The sequence below is a fragment of the Peromyscus californicus genome, unplaced genomic scaffold (genome assembly GCF_007827085.1).
Source record: "Peromyscus californicus insignis strain IS unplaced genomic scaffold, ASM782708v3 Scaffold_10__1_contigs__length_136768540, whole genome shotgun sequence".
NCBI lineage: Eukaryota > Metazoa > Chordata > Mammalia > Rodentia > Cricetidae > Peromyscus > Peromyscus californicus.
Window position 1 is genome coordinate 13,164,581 of NW_026294391.1, and position 20,849 is coordinate 13,185,429.

At 47.1% G+C, this 20,849-nt stretch overlaps 1 protein-coding gene across 1 annotated transcript in view; it reads left to right on the forward strand.

The window, feature by feature from the left end:
• The first annotated feature begins 2,288 nt into the window (after positions 1–2,288).
• Ccnb3 (cyclin B3) overlaps positions 2,289–20,849 on the forward strand; it is a 59,705-nt gene continuing 41,144 nt past the window's right edge. Inside the window, exon 1 of the mRNA XM_052743539.1 lies at positions 2,289–2,384. Within this exon, the coding sequence (XP_052599499.1) occupies positions 2,289–2,384 (96 nt within the window). The remainder of the gene's footprint in view (positions 2,385–20,849) is intronic.

Consider the following 20,849-nt stretch of genomic DNA (forward strand, 5'->3'; position numbering starts at 1 on the left):
TATAACAAGCTATCCCACTGAACTTGAAACTCACAGACTGCTCAGACTTAATGGCCAAGGAGTGCCAGGGATCCACCTGTCTCCACTCTTTCTTTTCCAGTTCTGGGGTTATGGTCATGTACCATTATGCCAGGCTTTTCCATGAGTGATCTGGATCCAAACTCAGGTTCTCATGCTTGCAGAGCAAGCCCTTTACCCCCTGAACCATCTCCCTAGCCCCAAAGCATCCATTATAAAATAATGTTTTAGAGAATGTTGGTCCCCCCTTCTCCTCTGTCTGTCTCTGGTGGCTGGGATATTACTTTACCTAAGTTAGTGTATGGATCCCTCAAAGCAGATGCTTAGTATTGTGGATAATGAGTATCGACATCATCTGCATAGTTTCATTTTCTCTGGGGTTTAGTCTGTAGTCATCAGCTGAAAGTTTTCTAGTCTCTTGACTCCATATTTCTTCCTTCCTTTTGAAGGGTAAAGGTAAAGGTTTCATAACATAGGTCTCTGGTAAGTCATAAACAATGTATTTGAAGCAAGAATGATGATAGTGGTATAAGTGATTTTAGACAGTGTACTAAGTTATAGGTGCATCCAATCTAACTTTATTGCTGCTTGGCCGAGTTTTGGGGGGTTGAGATAAAACAAATTGGTTTAGATTTGAGAGGAGAGGAGAATGTAACATTTATTGAGCACCTACCATGTATGCTTTATACATACAGATTTATATTTGAGCTGCACAACTCCTCTCTATGTAAGTGGCATTATAGTTGTTTTGCAAACGAGGTCCCTGAGACTCAGAGATGGTAAGTTAGCTGATTTAGAAGCCTGATTACTGGAACTCTAAAACCTGTGTCCATTCCAGCTCTTTAATACTACAACCTTTAAATTTTTTGAAGTATTTTTGAACATGATCAGAAAGACTTTATAGTACTTTAGAAAGTGCTTGGTAATCTGTGTTGCTTAATATTTTCTTTGGGGGTAGTCATTCACTTAACTCATTTGGTACTATAAAATGGAAATTGAATGTGAATGGGTTTGGAAGGGAAGCTCTGTCAGAGTTGAAAGGATCTCTTGTGTAGCAAAACAACAATTACTTTTAATAATAATGCAGCTGCCTGTAAGGTGCATATGTATATCTTTTTTTGAGACAGGGTTTCTCTGTGTAGCCCTGGCTGAACTCATTCTGTAGACCAGGTTGGCCTCAAACTCAGAGATCCACCTGCCTCTGCCTCCTGAGTGCTGGGATTAAAGGCGTGCGCCACTACTACCCAGCACTTACGTGTATCGTAACTACTGAGGATTCACAAACTAAAAGAACCTTCGAGAATATAAACTAAAATCCCATACTGAGATTGGCAAAGCTAGAACTCTCCTAAGGGATGTAGTGACTATTAAATTCTTATCATAAATTATTTTCAATAATTTGTTTCCTTCTGCTCTTTTCTATTTATTTTCTTTCTTTCTTTCTTTCTTTCTTTCTTTCTTTCTTTCTTTCTTTCTTTCTTTCTTTCTTTCTTTTTTTGTTTTTCGAGACAGGGTGTGTGGCTTTCTGCCTTTCCTGGAACTCACTTGGTAGCCCAGGCTGGCCTCCAACTCACAGAGATATGCCTGGCTTTGCCTCCTGAGTGCTGGGATAAAAGGTGTGCGCCACCACCACCCAGCTATTTATTTTCTTACCTAGGTGTCTAGATAAGATACCTAGATATAGAATTAGATCATAGTATCTTCTAATTGGATGCCAGTTTAGGGTACCGTCTTGCCTGTTATGCATATGTTGCTGTATGTAGTCATCCTCCTGTATTTTTGTGTAGTGTTATAATTTCTGTGACCAGGACTTAAAAAATACCATCAAGTCCACAAGGTAGTAACCATGCTATATGAACTGTCATGTATTTGATTGTCTCAGTGCACAACTCTTATGTAAACTTGTGCCTAGTATTCCTGAGTCTAAACTAGGGCCTAAGCCACAGCCACGGCACCTATAGAGGGTGGCATGTCTCAATTAAAAGAAGCTGTAGTTAGAGTTAGGTATAATTACTTCTACTTATAGGTGGAGCAGCTGAAGCCCATGTTGTTTAAGTTATTTTCTCCGGGTTAATTGGGATAGGACCAGGCTTTGTACCCAGATCTACTCAGTCTTAAGGCATACATTTTCTTAGAAATGCTATAGAAAAACTAAGTTTTCTCAAGAGTGTCTACAAAATTTTGTGGTACTTCTGGTGAATGATACTTTAAAGCATTTCTTTCTGATTGCAGCTCTGCCTTGGATGAAACACTGCTGAATCTGCATTAAGATGCCACCACCACTACTATCCCAAAGCTCCAAAGTGGAGACTGAGAAAGTTCAGTGTAGCAAGATCGTGCCCAGTGAGGAGGAGCAATCTGAAAAGGTTAAAGCAAATTATCTCTTCCAATAGTGTCTCATGTGGTCTCTTCATGCATTGCTTTGGTGCTTATCCTTACCTCTTAATCTTTTATGATGTTTGTGTTAGTCTGAGAAAGTGGGTATTGCTAGCAATCCTTGCAGTTGAGACTAGCAGCAGGTTGGAACATGGGGCTAGGCATTAAAGATTTGGTTCAGGGCTGAGCTCTCGCCTAATATGTGCAAGGCCTTAGGTTCTATCCCAGTCATTCTCCCAAAGGAACTTACGCAAAAGGTATAAATCCTACTCATACTTCAATATATATGGATGAAATAAAGGGCATTTTCCACATTTTTCAAAGCCGAACAATATTGAGTTCTCATTAATGATCATGTCTATACTTTATATTCCTCTAGAAGCTCCAAGTATCTTACCAGGAGGCTATAGTACATTCTTGGTAGTACATTTTGTCAGTAAGAATATTGTTGTGCTTTTTAAATATTCAGATTGAGTATCCCTAATTTGAAAATCCAATATTTAGATTTTTCAAAGTCTGAAACCCTTTGAGTGCTGACCTAATTCTGCAAGTGGAAAATTCCATATTTAATCTCAAGTGATGGAGTTCATCGTCAGACTGCAGGCATATTAGTGGCCAAGGAGATTGTTCACTGTTTAAAGCAGTTGCAAGCATGAGGACAAGTTTGAATTCCTAGAATCCATGGGAATGCTGAGTGGACATGGCAGCTTGCCTGTAATTCTAGTGCTCAGAAGGCAAAACAGGGTATCCCTGGAGCAAGCTGGCTAGTCCCACAAGCTGTATAGGCAAACTCTAGATTCAACTGAGGAACACTGCCTCAGTGAATAACATGAGAGCAGTAGAAGGAGATCTCTGATATCAGCCTTGGGCTTCCACATGCACAGGCACACATTTGCACATGTACACTCTTGCACGTTTATGTGTACCCACACATATGCAAACATGCATATTTATATATGCATGCATACAACATACATACAAAAATGCAGGTCCACTAAAATGTATAAAATTGCCTTTAAGCTACACTTTTATAAGGTATATATACAAAACAAATATGAAATTTGGGCAATAGGGGGAGGGGAGGGTAATGGAGGAGTAAATATCAATATGAAACTAGTTGCTTTTGAAAGACCCCCGACTGGAGTCTTCCCTCTGGAGAGACCCTCGCCCAGAGATCACACTGAGACCACAAGTCAGATGCAAACAGCAAGAGGCTTTATTCAGGAACACGGGTACCCGGGGCGATACAGTCCCTCCAGAGGCTGAAGAGACTGGCGCGCCCACGGGCTGGGGTGGAGGGTTTTTATAGGGTTGGGCAGCGGAAGGGCGGGTACAGAAGCAGGAAGCATAGTTTACAGGGTTCTGATTGGACGATTCATATGAGGCCAGGTTCAAACTCAGGACAGCTCGTGGTTTTTCCCCGAGCTCGACACGCCTGCTGACTTGGCTCTTATCCAGGGTACAAGTTGTTTTTCTGACCTTTAGTTACTTTTCAGGCCTTGCTCAAAAATGGCGTTAGGCTAAGCAAGTATGCTGGGGCCCTTCGTTCCCCCATTTTCTTATCTCAGGGAATGGAATCCTCCATTCATGGGGAAGAATAGGGATGTGGCTCCATTTCTACCTGGTTGAGTTGTTGGTATTGTTGGGTCAATACCAAGGTCTGAATAGTAGAAACGCGTTCCCTGATAAATTGGACAAGTCTGTTTAGGATACAGGGCCCGAGCATCAGAAGGAGCAATAAAATCAGAAGGGGTCCCATAAGGGTGGAGATGAGGGTGGTGAGCCAGGGGGACCTTCTGAACCATCCTTCAAACCATCCCTGCTGTTCTTCAAAGAGTTTTTGTCTTTGTTCTAATCTTTTTCTTAATCTAGCCATGCTATCCCTCACCACCCCAGTATGATCCGCATAGAAGCAACATTCTTCTTTAAGGGCGGCACATAACCCCCCCTCCTGCAGGAAGAGGAGGTCTAATCCCCTCCGGTTCTGCAGAACTACTTCAGACAGGGAGGTGAGTGACTTTTCCAAGGCACTCACGGATTCCTCCAGTGCCTGGATATCGGTGTGCATGGCAACCTGGAGTTGTCTGAACTGGTTGGTTTCCATGAGGGCAGTGGTACCTGTGCCTATTCCGGCAGCGACTCCTCCCATAGTTAATCCACCTAGTATCAGGGCCAGGGTTAGCGAGACTGGCTCTCTTTTTATACGGGGGACCCCTGTCTCATATCGGGCATAGATATCTTCAGGTGCATGGTAGACTATCTTGGGGTACAGTTCTATGAGCACACAATAATCGGCCGTGTTGGCTAGTATTGAGGAGGAGAGGCATGGTGTAAGTCCAGTGCTACAGGCCCAATAAGTCCCGTTGGGAGCCACGAGATAGTGGGGTCCTGGAACAAGTGCCTGGGTGCGATTACACAGGTGTTGGTGGGTGTAGGGTACTATCCCCAGACATAGTCCTTGTCCTGACACCTCGGAGATTGTGAGCTTATGCTGAGGTGTCGAGGCCCATCCTGACGGGGGTGAAGAAGAATTGGTGAAGCTTCCGACTACGGCCGCCCCCTCATAATAGGGGGATGTGGAGACTAGGCATAACCAGCATTCCTGAGTCTGATTTGGGTTGGTAACATTGAGGGCTGAGTAAGCGCCCTCTATAAGATTCAATAGCCGGTCTCCCGTACCAGGCCTGGGTGGCTGGAGGGTGACTGGGGTTATAGTGGCATTCGGAGCCGTGCTTGGGCGAATGGCCGAATTGGGTCGGGGGGTAGCCCTCGGGGGTGCCGGAGCGGGTAAAGAGGGGCGCTTTTGGTCAGAGAGAACCTGGTTGGGACCTATAGAGGCGGAGGGCTCTGTGATTTTAAGCCTAATCGTAAACACGACTCCCTGGTCCCATCCCGTCATGTAAAGTCTAAGTCCCCATGTTCTACCTTTAATCCAGTCTTGTGTTATCTCCCTTCCCTTTTGAGTAAAAGATATATTCAGGGGGTTGCAGGTGAAATTTACACAGGCCCCCCCCTTCCCAGTAAGTGTTATCTCTTCCTAACGTGACAGTTCCCCAACAACGTCCTTGAGTAAGAGGACGCCATGAGTGGCTTTCTCTTTGGGTAGCCCTTTTTACCCTAATGAGGTCCCAAGTGGATGAAGGCTCCCAATAGGTATTACCAGTTGTTTCACATCCCCATGCTCTACAGAAGTAACTTTCATAACCCCCACATTGTCTAATTATCTTTCTGTCCCTACCATCCCGAGGGCAGACGTAAAAGGATAGTTGTGACAGGGCTGCTCTGGTTTCAGGGTGACCACATCCATATCTCCCGTCACTACATTTGCAAGTTCCCTTACCATCCTGACAGACGTCTGGTGCTCTGGGGTTCATGGGGTCAGTGGTAGGGATGTCCCAGTCCCCTGACCCTGCTACTAGTTGGCAGAGATCTGGATGCAAGTTGGGCCACCATGTGAAGGGGGTGTGAAGGGCGGTCGTTTGCCAGACCGTCTCCCCAGTTTGTGAGATAACCTGCCAAGTGAGCCTCTTAACTAGGTGCGGGCTCTCTGCCGCCCTAGTCCCCTGGGGGTAGGCAGAGATTAAGAGGAGGGGGAGGAAGAGGAGCTGCGGGCCAACCTTATTTTTAGGGGGTTTCGTGTGCGGCGCACTGTCCATGTTGACTTTCTGGATCCTGCTGGGTCGGGTTCCCTGGCAGCCTTCACATGCGAGGCGTGGATCCATGCAGCAATCCCGTCGACCTTGAGTGCAGTGGGGGTGGTCAGCAAGACAGTGTAGGGCCCCTTCCACCGTGGTTCCAGATTCTTGGTCTGGTGTCGTCGGACCCAAACGGAGTCCCCGATCTGGAAGGGGTGGGGCACCACCGGCTTGTCTAGCTGCTCCTGATAGGCCTTGGCCAGGGGCTTCCAGATCTCCCTCTGCACCAGTTGGAGGGCTTGAAGATGTGCCTCTAAAGTAGGGGTGGTAGCAAAGGAGGAAATATCAGGATGGAGAAAGTCTACAACAGGAGGTGGGGCCCCATACATGATCTCAAAAGGGGTTAGGCCGTGTGGGCCAGGAGTATTTCGGGCTCGGTAGAGAGCCAAGGGAAGTAGGAGCACCCAATCTCTAGTGCCAGTTGCAAGCGTTAATTTGGTTAAAGTCTCCTTGATTGTTCTATTAGCTCGTTCTACCTGTCCTGAGCTCTGGGGACGGTATGCACAATGGAGTTTCCAATCAACCCCCAATAATTTGGCCACCTTCTGACTTACCTGGGAGACGAAGGCAGGCCTGTTATCCGACCCCAATATTTGAGGCATCCCATACCTGGGGAAGATTTCTTCCAACAGTTTCTTTATTGCCACGTTAGCTGTCTCATTCTTGGTTGGAAATGCCTCGATCCATCCGGAAAAAGTGTCCACGAAGACCAGGAGGTACCGGTACCCGTAGAGTCCGGGTTTTACTTCTGTAAAGTCTATTTCCCAATGAACACCAGGACGATGGCCTCTTTGGCGGGCCCCCTTGTTTAGATGAACCTTTCCTGCGTTGACTTGAGCACAGGCTGGGCAGGTAGAAGTTACCTGCTGGAGTACCTGATCCTGGTTCAGCAGCACTGCCCAGGTGTTTTCTCTGTCCAATAGGGTCTTCATCTTGTTTTTGCTCAAATGGGTCAATGCATGGAGGAATCTCAGCATGTATCGGGTATGGGAGGTTGGCATGACCATCCGGTCCCCTAGTATATATGCTTGTCTTCCTTGTTCCCAGTCCGCCCCCATTTTCTTTGCTAGCTCATGGTCTTCTGGGCTATAGGGCATGGGGTCTCTCTCAGGCTGTGGTTCTTGTATGGCCATCAACTGGCTGCTCCCTGCTGGCTGGGAAGCCACTGTTCGGGCAGTCAGATCCGCCAGCTGATTCCCTCTGGCTACTGCAGAGTCCTCCTTTTGATGCCCTGGGCAGTGGACAATACTGAGTTGGAGCGGGAGGAACAGGGCCTTTAAGAGGTCTAGGATCTCTTTTTTGTTTTTGATTTCCTTACCTGCGGACGTCAGCAGGCCTCTCCGTCTGTAGATTTCCCCGTGGACATGCGCAGTGGCGAAGGCATATCTGCTGTCAGTATAAACTGTGAGCTTCTTACCTTCTGCCATCCGGAGAGCTTGGGTGAGCGCAATCAGTTCTGCACGCTGGGCCGATGTCCCGGGTGGGAGTGACGATGCCCATACCACTTCCGATTCGGTGGTTATAGCTGCCCCGGCTCTGCGTTTCCCCTCCTCCAGGAAACTGCTCCCATCTGTGTACCAGACAGCGTCTGGATTCTTAAGCGGCTGATCTGTCAGATCAGGGCGGGTGCCATGTGCTTCGGCTAGAATCTGGAGGCAGTCATGCTCCTCGGAGGGGCTAGGCAGTGGCAGCAAGGTAGCAGGGTTAAGGGAAACTGTCGGCCCAAAATTTACCCGGTCTGAGTCCAGTAGTAAGGCCTGATAATAAGTCATTCTGGCGTTAGAAAGCCATCTGTCCGGTGGTTGTCGGACCAAGGCCTCCACTGCATGGGAGGCCAGCACAGTCAACGGCTGTCCCAGAGTCAGCTTCCCGGCATCCTTGAGTAATACGGCAATGGCTGCCACCATGCGGAGGCATGATGGCCATCCTGTAGCCACCGGGTCCAATTTCTTGGACAAGTACGCTACAGGTCTCCTCCAAGGTCCCAGTCTTTGCACCAGTACCCCTTTGGCAAAACCTGAGTTCTCATCCACAAATAGCTCAAAGGGCTTGGTTAGATCTGGCAGACCCAGAGCCGGGGTCTCGAGTAAGGCCTTCTTGATCTGTTGGAACGCTTTCTGATGCTTCTCTTCCCATTGGAACATGGCCCCTGGTTTAGTGAGGGGGTACAATGGGGCTGCCAGTTCGGCAAAGCCAGGAATCCAAAGGCGGCAGTACCCAGCCGTACCCAGGAGCTCTCGAACTTGGCGGGGGTTCCGAGGAGGAGGGATGGAGATTATCGTCTCCTTCCTCGCTCTTGTTAACCATCTTTGCCCCCCGCTCAGGGTGTAGCCCAGGTAGGTAACCTTGTCTCGGCATACTTGAGCCTTTCTGGCTGAGGCTCTATAGCCCTTTTGTCCAAGTCTGGCCAATAAGGCTCGAGTGCCCTCCAGGCACTCGGTTCGACTCCTGGCCGCCAGGAGTAGATCATCCACGTACTGGAGCAGAGTCAGGGTTGGGTGTTCGACCCGGAATCCGGCCAGATCTGCATGTAGGGCCTCATCAAAGAGGGTTGGGCTATTTTTGAAGCCCTGAGGGAGCCGGGTCCAGGTTAACTGTCCCGAAAGCCCTTTTTCTGGGTCCCTCCATTCAAAAGCGAATAGCATTTGACTTTGAGGGTGCAGTCTCAAACAAAAGAAGGCATCCTTCAGGTCTAGCACAGTGTACCAGACGTGGGTCGGTGGGAGGGTGCTCAGAAGGTTATAGGGGTTGGGCACCGTGGGGTGTATGTCCTCCACCCGCTTATTGACCTCTCTCAAGTCCTGGACCGGCCTGTAGTCCCCTGTCCCCGGTTTCTTAACAGGCAAGAGAGGGGTGTTCCAAGGGGACTGGCAGGGCTTTAGCACCCCTTGGTCTAGGAGCCTTCGAATATGGGGCTTGATCCCCTCATGAGCTTCCCGTGACATTGGGTATTGTCTAATTGAAACGGGAGTCGCGGAGGCCTTTAGTGAGATCACCAGCGGTGGCTGATCGTGTGCCAGCCCCAAGCCCCCAGTCTCTGCCCAGGCCTGAGGAAACTCTCTCAGCCAGTTCTGTAGTTCCTCAGGTGATTTCTCCGGGGGTTCTGGTTCAAACAAACGGTATTCTTCTTCTAAACTGAGGGCAAGGATTTGTAGAGGGTCTCCTTTAGGACCCGTGACCCTCGGTCCCTTCTCATCAAAATAGATTTGTGCCTTCAATTTGGTTAATAGGTCCCGTCCCAACAGCGGATGGGGGCATTCAGGTATGTGCAGAAAGGAGTGAGTTACTTGCCCTGATGCCAGTTGGACTTTTCTCTCGGCAGTCCAATAATACCTCTTGTTTCCAGTTGCCCCCTGCACCAGTGCAGAATGCCGGCTAAGAGGCACTCCGGCATGGGTTAGGACTGAATGTTCGGCACCAGTATCAACCAGGAAGGTCACGGGCTGCCCCCCGATCTTGAGGGTTATCCTAGGCTCAGGGGGGGGGGGCTCCTGGCCTCGACTCCCCTAGTCTTCCAGACTAAGGAGGTCTACAGTCTTGGGCTTGGGCCGGCGGGGTCCTTGTGGCTTCTTGGGGCACTCTCGGGCCCAGTGTCCCTTCTCCTTGCAGTAAGCACATTGGTCTTTATCAAGGGGTGGCCTCCTTCGCTCTCCCGACCTATCTCCCTCTCTCCGCTGTCCCTGAGACACAACGGCGGCCAAAACCTTTTTCATCTCCCTATGCTGTTTCTTGTCCCTTTCCTCTTGTTTCTGCCATCTCCTTTCCTCACGCTCCTCAGGAGTTTCTCTCTTATTGAACACTTTCTCTGCTTCCTTCAATAAGTCTGGCAAACCTAGCGCCTGTAAACCTTCCAGCCGCTGCAATTTGGTTCTGATATCTGAGCTAGACTGATAGATAAATGATAGGATGACACCTGGTGCTTGCCCTGGGTCTTCTGGATCATACGGAGTGTACATCCTATAAGCCTCCTTCAGCCTCTCTAAAAATGCAGCGGGTGTTTCTTCCTTTCCCTGTATCACATTCCTTACCTGAGCCAAATTGGTAGGCCTTCTGGCGGCCGCTCGGAGACCCGCTAAGAGCAACTGGCGATAGAGACGTAGATGCTCCCTACCTTCAGGTGTATTGAAGTCCCAGTCTGGGCGGGTCAAGGGAAAAGCTGCATCGATGATATTTGGGAGTTGGGTTGGCCTCCCATCATCGCCCAGAACCTGCTTCCGGGCCTCCAGGAAAACTCTCTGCTTCTCCTCTACTGTTAAGAGGGTCTGCAGGAGCTGCTGACAGTCGTCCCAAGTCGGCCTGTGAGTCACTAGGATGGACTCAATTAGGCCGGTTAAGGCAACAGGATCCCTGGAGAAAGGGGGATTATGTTGTTTCCAATTATAGAGGTCTGAGGCTGAAAAGGGCCAGTACTGCAACTGGCGATTCGGCCCCTCTCTGAGCGGGAAGGCCCTGGACTCAATAGGGGGGCCATCCCGGCGGCCGCGGAGGCGGCCGGCAATGGGGGACGGGGCTGCGTCCTCTTCTTCAGCCCCGTGGGTCCTGCGAGTCGAGGTGACTTCCGGATCTGCCACGGGCACGGCCGGGGACGCCGCCACTGGGGCGGCGGCTGGGGCCGCTTCGGCTGGCTCTCCAGGTGGTCCGGCTCGATATGGTGGTGGGTCCTCCATCAGGAGATCTATAAGGGGGGTATGGGGGTCTGGGGGGAGGACTGGAGGCTTAGGAGTCTCCTTGTGAGGGAGCACGGGGTAAAGGGAGGAGTCCGGGTTGGGGGGCGCAGAAGGCCCAGAGACTGGAGGGGGCTGCGGAAGGAAAGGCTTAACCCATGGAAATGGGTTCTCGACCAGTGATCTCCAGATGGCGATATATGGGACCTGGTCGGGATGCCCATAAGGGCTAGGGGCGAAAACCTTACCCTCCACCTGCGAAATAAGAGAGAGGTTAAAAGATCCCTCTCGCGGCCAGCCGACATTCATCATGACCCATTCGGCCTCGCAGAAGGTGATCCATTTCTTCTTCCTGACAATGACACCTTCATTGTTTCCTCGGGCCTTAACATCGGACCAGTGGTCCTTGGTTAGGCTCAATGGGGTGGCGACAGCCTGTCCCATGGTGGTCTCCAAATAAAGAAGGGTTAAACACACAACGAGAAACAAACAGACAAGACAGACCACAGAATTTTTCGCTGCGCGGCTCCGGCGTAAAACCGAAAGCAAAAACTCAGATGGGGACGCGGAGTGTTTGAATTCTCCGTCCCCTGCCAGTACCACGTATCCTTCTGATGCGTGGGTGGCCCCGAAAAACCGTGCCCCAGAGGGGACTTTCCGTGCCCCAGAGGGAACTTCCCGTGCCCCAGAGGGGACTTTCCGTGCCCCAGAGGGGACTTCAGATACCCGTGGAACGTCTTCCAGGGTTTCGGTGGGTGAAGTCCGAGCTCGTCAGCTCCTTCAGCCCCCACCGACTCAGACCTGACTTTGGGCGCCCGACGAACACAAAAGACGAGCAAACAGACTGAGACAATACAGACAGACAATGGCCGGCCAACTTACCTCCTGACAGTGGGTCGGTGGTCCCGAGACGAGGGTCTCAAATCCCGGACGAGCCCCCAAATTAAAGACCCCCGACTGGAGTCTTCCCTCTGGAGAGACCCTCGCCCAGAGATCACACCGAGACCACAAGTCAGATGCAAACAGCAAGAGGCTTTATTCAGGAACACGGGTACCCGGGGCGATACAGTCCCTCCAGAGGCTGAAGAGACTGGCGCGCCCACGGGCTGGGGTGGAGGGTTTTTATAGGGTTGGGCAGCGGAAGGGCGGGTACAGAAGCAGGAAGCATAGTTTACAGGGTTCTGATTGGACGATTCGTATGAGGCCAGGTTCAAACTCAGGACAGCTCGTGGTTTTTCCCCGAGCTCGACACGCCTGCTGACTTGGCTCTTATCCAGGGTACAAGTTGTTTTTCTGACCTTTAGTTACTTTTCAGGCCTTGCTCAAAAATGGCGTTAGGCTAAGCAAGTATGCTGGGGCCCTTCATTTTGAACAGTGGATATACACTAGTGAAATTCTTTAAAAAGAAAGGCTGGAGAAGTGGCTCTGTGGGTGAGACCTCTTGCTGCTCTTAAAGAGGATTGAAGTTCAGTTCCCAGTACCCATATCTGCTGGCTTATAATACTTTGTAGTTCCAGCTCCAGAGTATCTGAAGCCCTCTTCTGGTTTCTGTGAGTACCCACATTTACCTACACATACCCACATGCAGAAGCACACATACATGCACATAATTAAATAAATTTTGATGCTGGAAAGATTGCTTGGGGTTTTAGCGTGTATATTGCTTTTCCAGAGGACCCAAGTTCAGTTTCTAGCATCCATACTAGAGGGCTCACAACCACTTATAACTCCAGCTCCAGGGAGGAATCTCATGCCTCTGGTCTCCATGGGCACCTGCGGTGTGTGCACATACCAAAACATAGACAATACATATACATAATTAAAAATAGTAAACAAAATCTCTTAAAAGAAGAATTTAAAAGAAAGATTCCTGAGTCCCATCCTGGAGATCTTTAATTATACATATGTGAAGAAGCTGAAATCCAAGAAACTTCTAGTCCCAAACATGTTAGCTATAGGATACTCAACCAGTATTAAATTTCTAGGATGTATTGGTACACTTAAACTTTCCTGATTTGACTTTGGGATAGTTTAACATCTGACTTTCTGATATGTTATGTGCTATATTCTTCACTATATATATTTTAACAAGAGTTATATTAACAGTTGTGAATTATCATCAAGAGAGAGTTTCCTGAAGCAGAGAGCATTAGGCTGTATAATTTTTTGATTGTGCTGGGCATGTAGCTCAGTGGCAGAGCACATGCCTATCAGCTCCAAGGCCCGGTGTTCAATCTCCAGCACTGCAGAATTTGTTTTTTTTTTATATGTGCAGATAAACATTTTCTATCAATTTTTACTTTGTCTTAGTAACATGATTTTCAAGGAGGGAATCAGGGATTTTCTACCCATGTAAATTTATCAAGAAAGATTTAATACCTGAATTGAGCTTTTGTTTGTATCAAATGTTCTGATTGTAGTTATGACATTTATGTTTTCTTTTATGGCCATTATTTTCCAACCCCAACTTTCTTTGGTCACATTTTGTAAGTATAAGTTTTATTGAGTTCAGTTTCCACTGTTAATTTTATATTAAAGAGATTATTTCTAACAGTAATACTAAGTAAGAATTAGAAGACAGACCGACAGTTTAATTTTTAGTCACTTTGAAAGAAAAATAATATTTTATTATTTGCTAATTATTACTATAGGATTATTTATCACAAATAAGATAGAGATGAATAGTTGATTTTCTTAGCTGAAGTAGAAAGCAAAGTAATTCCTAGCTCTCCTAAGATGGCTGTCTTTGCTGGAATAATGTGTTGTGTCATGAATACAATTCTCCAAGTTTTTGAGCACTTAGTGTGTCATATAATGATGTAGCTAGCACAAAGCAAGTGGTCATATCCCAGCGTTCTGCTTAATAATTGTAAGAGCTTTCTTATATGGGTAAGACAGAGTTTGTTCTTAGAATTTTAAGAGAGAAATTTGAGATTTAATAGATATTCACCAAATAGAAACTGTTAAAGGATAAAAAAATGCTACAAGAGTAATTTCTCCTAACTTCTAATTCCATACTGAAGGGGACTCCCACACATCAGGGGCTTCCTCCTGGACCCCGGATTAGGCACAAACCACACCCAAACACCTGTTTTCATAGAGAGATCCTTTATTAAGCAGAGAAGAAAAGTTAAAGTGGCTGCTTTCTGACTCAGGCAGAAAAATAGCAGCAAATGACCTTGCAGATGTAATTTATAAGAAGAGAAAAAGGAGAGGTCTGTGTTACAATGGGCTAGGATGTGGTGGTAGGAGATAGGGGATGAGGGAGAAGAGAAAGGGGATAAGGGAAAGGGGGAAGGGTATTAATCCTAGAGGGACAAAGGACTGCCTCTGCATAGAGAGGAGACAGATGTGGCAATAGGCAAATGGTGGTTTATAAAGGTAAAGGGGGAAACCCTGTGTTAGGATGAGGTGTTCAATTTTAATTGGACATGTTAATTAGATGAGCCAAAGGGGACTTTTGATTGCTGACCCTTGGTGGTCAGCCTCAGGAGAAGGAAGTGGCCAAATAAGGGAATAGACCTCGGTACTAGCTTTAGGAATGTAATCTAATGGTTTTTAGCAAGGCAGAGGGAATGGGGGAGGAGGGCGAGGCCTGCCAGAGCCACGTGTTTAAGTGAGCTGGTGTCCCTTCATTCCCATCTTTTTGTTTTATTATTGGGTGGCTGGGTGTTGGATAAGTGGACATTGTTCTCTCTGGCTGCTTCCTGCTGGCCTTGGGGTCTTATTCTTAGGGAACCCAAGGAAGCTGGGTTGTTCAAGGTCAGGAAGTTCAGGCTATGTCAGTCGATGTTCAGGTTCTGTGGGACCATCTGAGGCTAGGGAAGTGTAGTCTGTGAGGCTGGAACAGGATGTAGATTCTAAGGAAACAGCTGGGGCTGGTACTGGGGTTGCTGGAGTACTCTGTAGTTGATTTGAAATCTGTTGGGTAGATAGACTAGGGACAGAGATGAAGTTAAGGAGTTTAGGGGAATTTTTTTTTATCTTGGGTGTACATGTGAAACTGTTAGATTCATGGTCCTGGTAGTTTGGAAGAGGAGTCCCAAGACAAGGGAAAGGAGGAGAGGAGTAGGGAAATGAGGAGAGATCCCACCCTTAGGAATAGGCAATAGGCCGGAAAACTTAGGCTGTTGGTTGTCAAGAAGTAGTTATCTAGAATCTGAGAGTTCTTGACAGGAGCCAGGAAAATTTAGATTAGCTGTATAAGGTTAATTGGGGAACAACTGTTATCTGAATGCAGGGTCTGGTTTTATAGGAGAGAATAAAATTTGAGATGCTTTTGTCAATTGGTGAGAAGGGATGCTAGTAGCAGAATTTTGGAATTGGGTAGAAAGGTTGAGAGGATCTATCTTTGGGTCCCAAAAAGGAGTTCAGATGGCCAGTCTGGGACAAGTGGTCATTAGTGGGGAGGTTGGGCCTTGGTGACTGGAGCATCACCTGTGAGAGGAACTGTGTCCAGGGGAGGGCATTGAAGGGAGGCACCAAGAAAGTAGTGGGAGACACTGAAGGAGGTTTCAATGAAGTTGAGAAGTGAGTTTGACCTAAGTGAGGGTTTGGCCATTAGAGAGAGAGAAAGAGACAGACAGACAGACAGAGACAGACAGAAACACACACACACACACACACACACACACACACACACACACACACACACAGAGAGAGAGAGAGAGAGAGAGAGAGAGAGAGAGAGAGAGAGAGAGAGAGAGAGAGAGAGAGAGAGAGACGGAGACAGAGAGAGTTGGAGAGGAGATGGCTTGGGTTTAGCTATGTTTTGTAATCGGGAGTAGGATTTGTTCAGAGTGTTTGATGTCTGAGGACATCTGGACAGTTAATGAATTTTTAGGGGAGTTAGTTGGTGGTGGATGTTTGGCAATCACTTGGACAGAAAAAAAGTAGGAGTGTGAGAAGAGATGAGATTTATGGGGGAATAGGTGATCTGTAGGGAATAGGAACCAGAGGATGAGCATGAATATTGATAATGAAGTGGTCAATCTGATGTGGCCATCTGACAGGAAGGAACTGTCATCCATATATAAAAGTGTAGGCAGAAGTAGTTAGAAGACCCTCTTGTATATGAGAGGGATGGGGTAGGAAGTCTTTGAAAGTTTTGGAGAGGTAGGTGACAGGGGCAAATGTTGATCTTAGAAAGTGTTTATGTATTTTGGAAGTGTAAGGATGGAAAAGTTTGTATAGATCTGGGAGCCAGAGGGCCGGAGCTGAAAAGGGAATGTTTTTGAGTTTAAAGAATTGTTCTTTAATGGGAGGGAGAGGCTAGTGGGGGACAGAAGCAGCTTGGTATAGAGGATGTACTAAGATTGAGTATTCAGGGATCCCCCAGCAGAGGAAATTGGCCATGAAGGCAGAGATAAGGAGTGGAAATGGGCAAGGTTGTCTAAAATGACGTGTCTATGGATTGAGGTGACAGAGAATTATTTAAGATAGATGACTTGGGAAAGGAGAGTTGAGATTTGGAAGGTGAGAGCTGGTAACTTCTGGAACTCAGGAAATTGAGGAGCGAAGCGGTGTTAGATTGGCTACCAGAGAGGGAAGGACTGGAAAGAAGGAGGTTACCTTCACACTGAAGGAGGCAGGGGAAAAGGGAAGAAGGCAAGCCAGGTCTGAAGCAAGTATTTGCCCCAAACGGTGGGGGCTATCTCTGAATCCCTGGGGAAGAACAGTCCAGGTCAGTTGTCAGGATTGTTGAGTATCAGAATCTGTCTATACAAAGGCAAAGAGGTCTTGGGAGTGCACGTCCAGGAGTACTGAGAAGAAAGTGTTTTTAAGATTTAGGACTGAAAAGTGAGTGGTGTTGTCAGGGATAATGGAGAGGATAGCCTGAGGGTTAGAGACTTAAGGGTGTAAAGGGACAAGAGTTAATGGAACTAAGGCCCTTGACTAGGTGGAAGGTTTCTTTGTTTTTTTTTTTTTAACTATTAGTAAGGGGGTATTATAGGGTGAGGAAGTAGGGCATAGAGATGATGGGTTTGGGTCTAGGCAGAGCAGGGAGTATTTGGTTCTGAGATGTAGGAAGAAGGGTTTTTGAGTATGTATGCTAGAGAGGGGTTTACAATGTGCAGCAAGGGAAGGAGAGGTGGTATACCATGCAGTGAAATGGATTAGAAAAGGAGGCAGAAGGCAAGAGAGGTTTGGGGATTTTTGAGGAAAGGAAGAGGAGGGATGCAGGAGTGTCCTGGGAGCTGCTGTGAGGGTAAAAGGGAAAATTTATGTCAGCTATGGAGAGGACATCCTTTCCTAGTAAGGGAATAGGACATGAGGGAATGAGGAGAAAAAACAAACCTTGAAAGAAGCAAGTTAAGGAAGGAGTCTGGAGGGTCTGGAGGACAAAGGTCGCAGGGCAGCATCAATCTTCAGTTGCCAGGCTCAGAAGATCGACAGACTTTCCTGTGGAGTAGGAACTTTGGGGGACCGACCTACCATGTGTAGGCAAAGTGTGGCAATCAACTCCCCAGTGTCCAGTTTATTCACAGTTTGGACAGGATCATGGCAGCAGTTGAGGTAAAGGGCAATTTTTCACCCAGTGGCTGGTTTTGCCACATTTAAAACAAGCTCCAAGTGGAGTTCTTCTGTGCTCATCCATCTCCTTTGGAGGAGGTTAGGGGTGCTGCCAGTAGCTGGCATGTCTGTCTTTCTCTATTACAAAAGGCTTTTTTTAAAAAAATTAAACATTTTAAATGCTATATTTAGCAAATCTCTGAAGAGTTTGAGGACCATTATCTATTAAGTGTACCTGGACTAGATAAACTTTGTAATTACTTGTTTCAAAGGCTTAACTTTGAAAACTATATATTAAATGAAGCTTATTTATGTAATTAATCATGACTATAAGTATAGTTATAAACATATTAAAGAATATGATCATGAGGTAACTGATTATTAACCTATATGTTTTAATTATCTCTAACAATTTATACCATCGGAAATGTCAGGTCAGGAAAGGGTTAATGTGAGAAAGTGGCAGAAGTAAGCAGGTATTATCACAAGGCCATACGTTGTATTGTAGCTTGGTTATGAACAGTGGAGAACTTGGCTTTAGGAAGGGAGGGGGATCGTGGCTAGAGGAGAGGGCGGAGTGAGGAGGGAGGGAGAGGCTATTGGAGCAGTGCAGCTGGAACAAGTGGTGGAAGAGGCAGGGGAGGAGGTTTGTTGGGGGTTACAGTGTCCCTCTACAGGCCTAGGAAACCTCTAGTTCTTTCAGGAGGAAGCTGAGGGATCAGAGGGACATTGCAGAGGCCCAGAGGCCCGTCTCTGTGTCCCAGACTTGGGCCTAAGGAAACTGCAGTTCCTGGAGGGAGGGCAGTGACCTGTTGTTAAGGGGTGTTGGAGTCTGATGTGCTCTGTGCAAGAGCACTGATGAACTCAGGCAGGATGGAAGGAAGTGGGGACTTCAGCACCTGTGGGCAGAGGGGACTATAACAGCTGCTCAAGTTCTGGCCTGAGGGGCATGACCTGTGAAACTGTGGGCTTGGGCCAGGCTCTGCAGCACTTTGGGCTGGATTGAGCAGAGGAAGTGGGGGGAGGGGAAGTGGGAGCCACGGACATGGAGGCTGGTCTGTCTGGCCTTGGTGAAGTCTATGTGGATGGAGGAGTGGGGAGGGTGGCAGATGGAGATGGTTGGGAGGGCACCTGACAATGGAGGGTGGGGAGACTGGCTGCATGGGCAGCGCAGCAGCTGGTGGGCAAAGCGTGCCTGGCAGTCAGTATCCCTGTAGTGCACACAGGGCAAAATAGGATGTTTAAGGTTTACAATGGAGTTTGGAAAATTTCAGAAAGTGGAGGAGCCGCACACAGGGCTTGGAACAGACAGGAAAGAAAGCAGAGATGTAAAGGATCTCTTTCCATTTCCCTGTGATTTCACAAACGTTGTAAAGATCCTGAATAATGTTAGGATCCAGAGAGCTTGTGTGTGTGTGTGTGGGGGGGTGTCACTTAGATTGATTGTCTAGTGGATATAGAGGCCAAGCCTGTGTACTATAATATATACTTGTATAGCTTAGGAGATTTGATGTCTGAGTGTTGTAGCTGTTTGAGATTCTGGAAGTGACATCAAAGAGGAAGTCAGCTGGAATGGAGGAGGTGGAACCCATCACTCTTGGTGCTAGTGGGCCAAATGTTGAGATAACAGGCATCCCTGTGTATCTCAAGAGGCCGAGGAATGATCTCTGGGAGGGAGGGGGTCGTCACCCAGGCTCCAGTCACTAAGAGAGTAACCCCAGTAGGTCCAGACCCCAGTGGGTCTGGGAATCTGGGACCTGTCAACAGGACTTTTCAGAGGCGGAGAGGGCACCAGATTCCAGTACTTTGAACATCAAGAGTGAAAGGGGAAGTTCCCTACCAAACCAGACCAGATGGAATGTGCCTAACTAGCAGCCAGTCCGTGGGAATCTACCCAAACCAGTGAAGGTCATGGTGGGGTGCAGTCTCCCAATTCCAGAGGACAGAGTGGAGAGACCAGACACTCGATGGCTGTCACCCGATAACCTGCAGACTGTTTAAGACAGCCGGGGTAGGGGAATTACCAATCAGCTATTGTTGGATGAGGAATCAGGCTCCAGGAGGACTGGAACATGTGAAAAAGGGTTGGGGGGTTACTGGCTTATCAGAGTCACAGCACCAATGAGTGAGACCCCCACATAACAGGGGCTTCCTCCTGGACCCTGGATTAGGCACAAACCACACCCAAACGCCTGTTTTCACAGAGAGATCCTTTATTAAACAGGGAAGAAAAGTTAAAGTAGCTGCTTTCTGACTCAGGCAGAAAAATAGCAGCAAATGACCTTGCAGATGTAATTTATAAGAAGAGAAAAAGGGGAGGTCTGTGTTACAATGGGCTAGGATGTGGTGGTAAAGGAGATAGGGACGAGGAAGAGGAAGGGGATAAGGGGGAAGGGGATAGGGGGAAGAAGGACAAAGGACTGCCTCTGCATAGAGAGGAGACAGATGTGGCAATAGGCAAATAGCGGTTTATAAAGGTAAAGGGGGAAACCCTGTGTTAGGATGAGGTGTTCAATTTTAATTGGACATGTTAATTAGATGAGCCAAAGGGGGCTTCTGATTGCTGGACCTTGGAAGTTAGCCTCAGGAGGAGGAAGTGGCCAAATAAGGGAATAGACCTTGGTACTAGCTTTAGGAATGTAATCTTATGGTTTTTAGCAAGGCAGAGGGAATGGGGGAGAAGGGTGAGGCCAGCCAGAGCCACGTGTTCAAGTGAGCTGGTGTCCCTTCACATATAGTCTTAGTCATTTGGGAGTCAGGTAAGGCATGTATAGATAGACAGTACCTAGAAAGAAAATCCTTGTTGCTTAAAGTATGCAGCTTCCTCCTCTCTATCTCGTCTCTTCTCCCCCATAAGTCCCACATATCAAATAACAGTTAGAGATAATCTATATTAACAAGCTATTTTCTTCAAATAAAAATTCTCTTGTGATGTTTACAAGCATTCAGGGCTACATAGTTTTAAAGTACCATTTCTTCCCATTTACAATTTATAGAGACTGAAAAATATATTCTATAGTAGAAAATTTTCTTTGGGTGTGCAAGACTCTGGGTTCCATCTTTAGCACAGTTACAACAAAACACTTTCAGTGTTGTTGTCTTTTGTAATCCAGAAAGACTCTGTAAGGTAGGTTGTCATTCCAATTTGACTGATAAAGAAAATTGAGTCTCATAGAATGAGTGATTCTTCCAAGGTCAATATTTAGTAGAGAGCTGATTCTGAACCAGTACCTAGGTTTGTACACTATTGTCCTTATTAAATAAGTATTTAAAAAGTGAATTTAGTATAAGAGACACTTAATTATTTGTTATTTAACTAACTTACTTGGTGGTATCCCCTTTGAAAGAATCACTTAGTAGTGCTGATAGTTAAACGTGGATAGTATAGCCATAACTATGGGAAGAGAAAGAGAATAAATTAGCTTTACCAAGTTGTTTTAATCATTTTGAAATTTTTACTGATGATAATCCAGTCTCTTCATAGTCTTGTCCCTATTATTAATGACTATATTCTTCAGTGACTGTTTAAACATCTCGAGGTACCAAAATAAGCTTTTATTGGAGTTCATATGATTTATTGTAC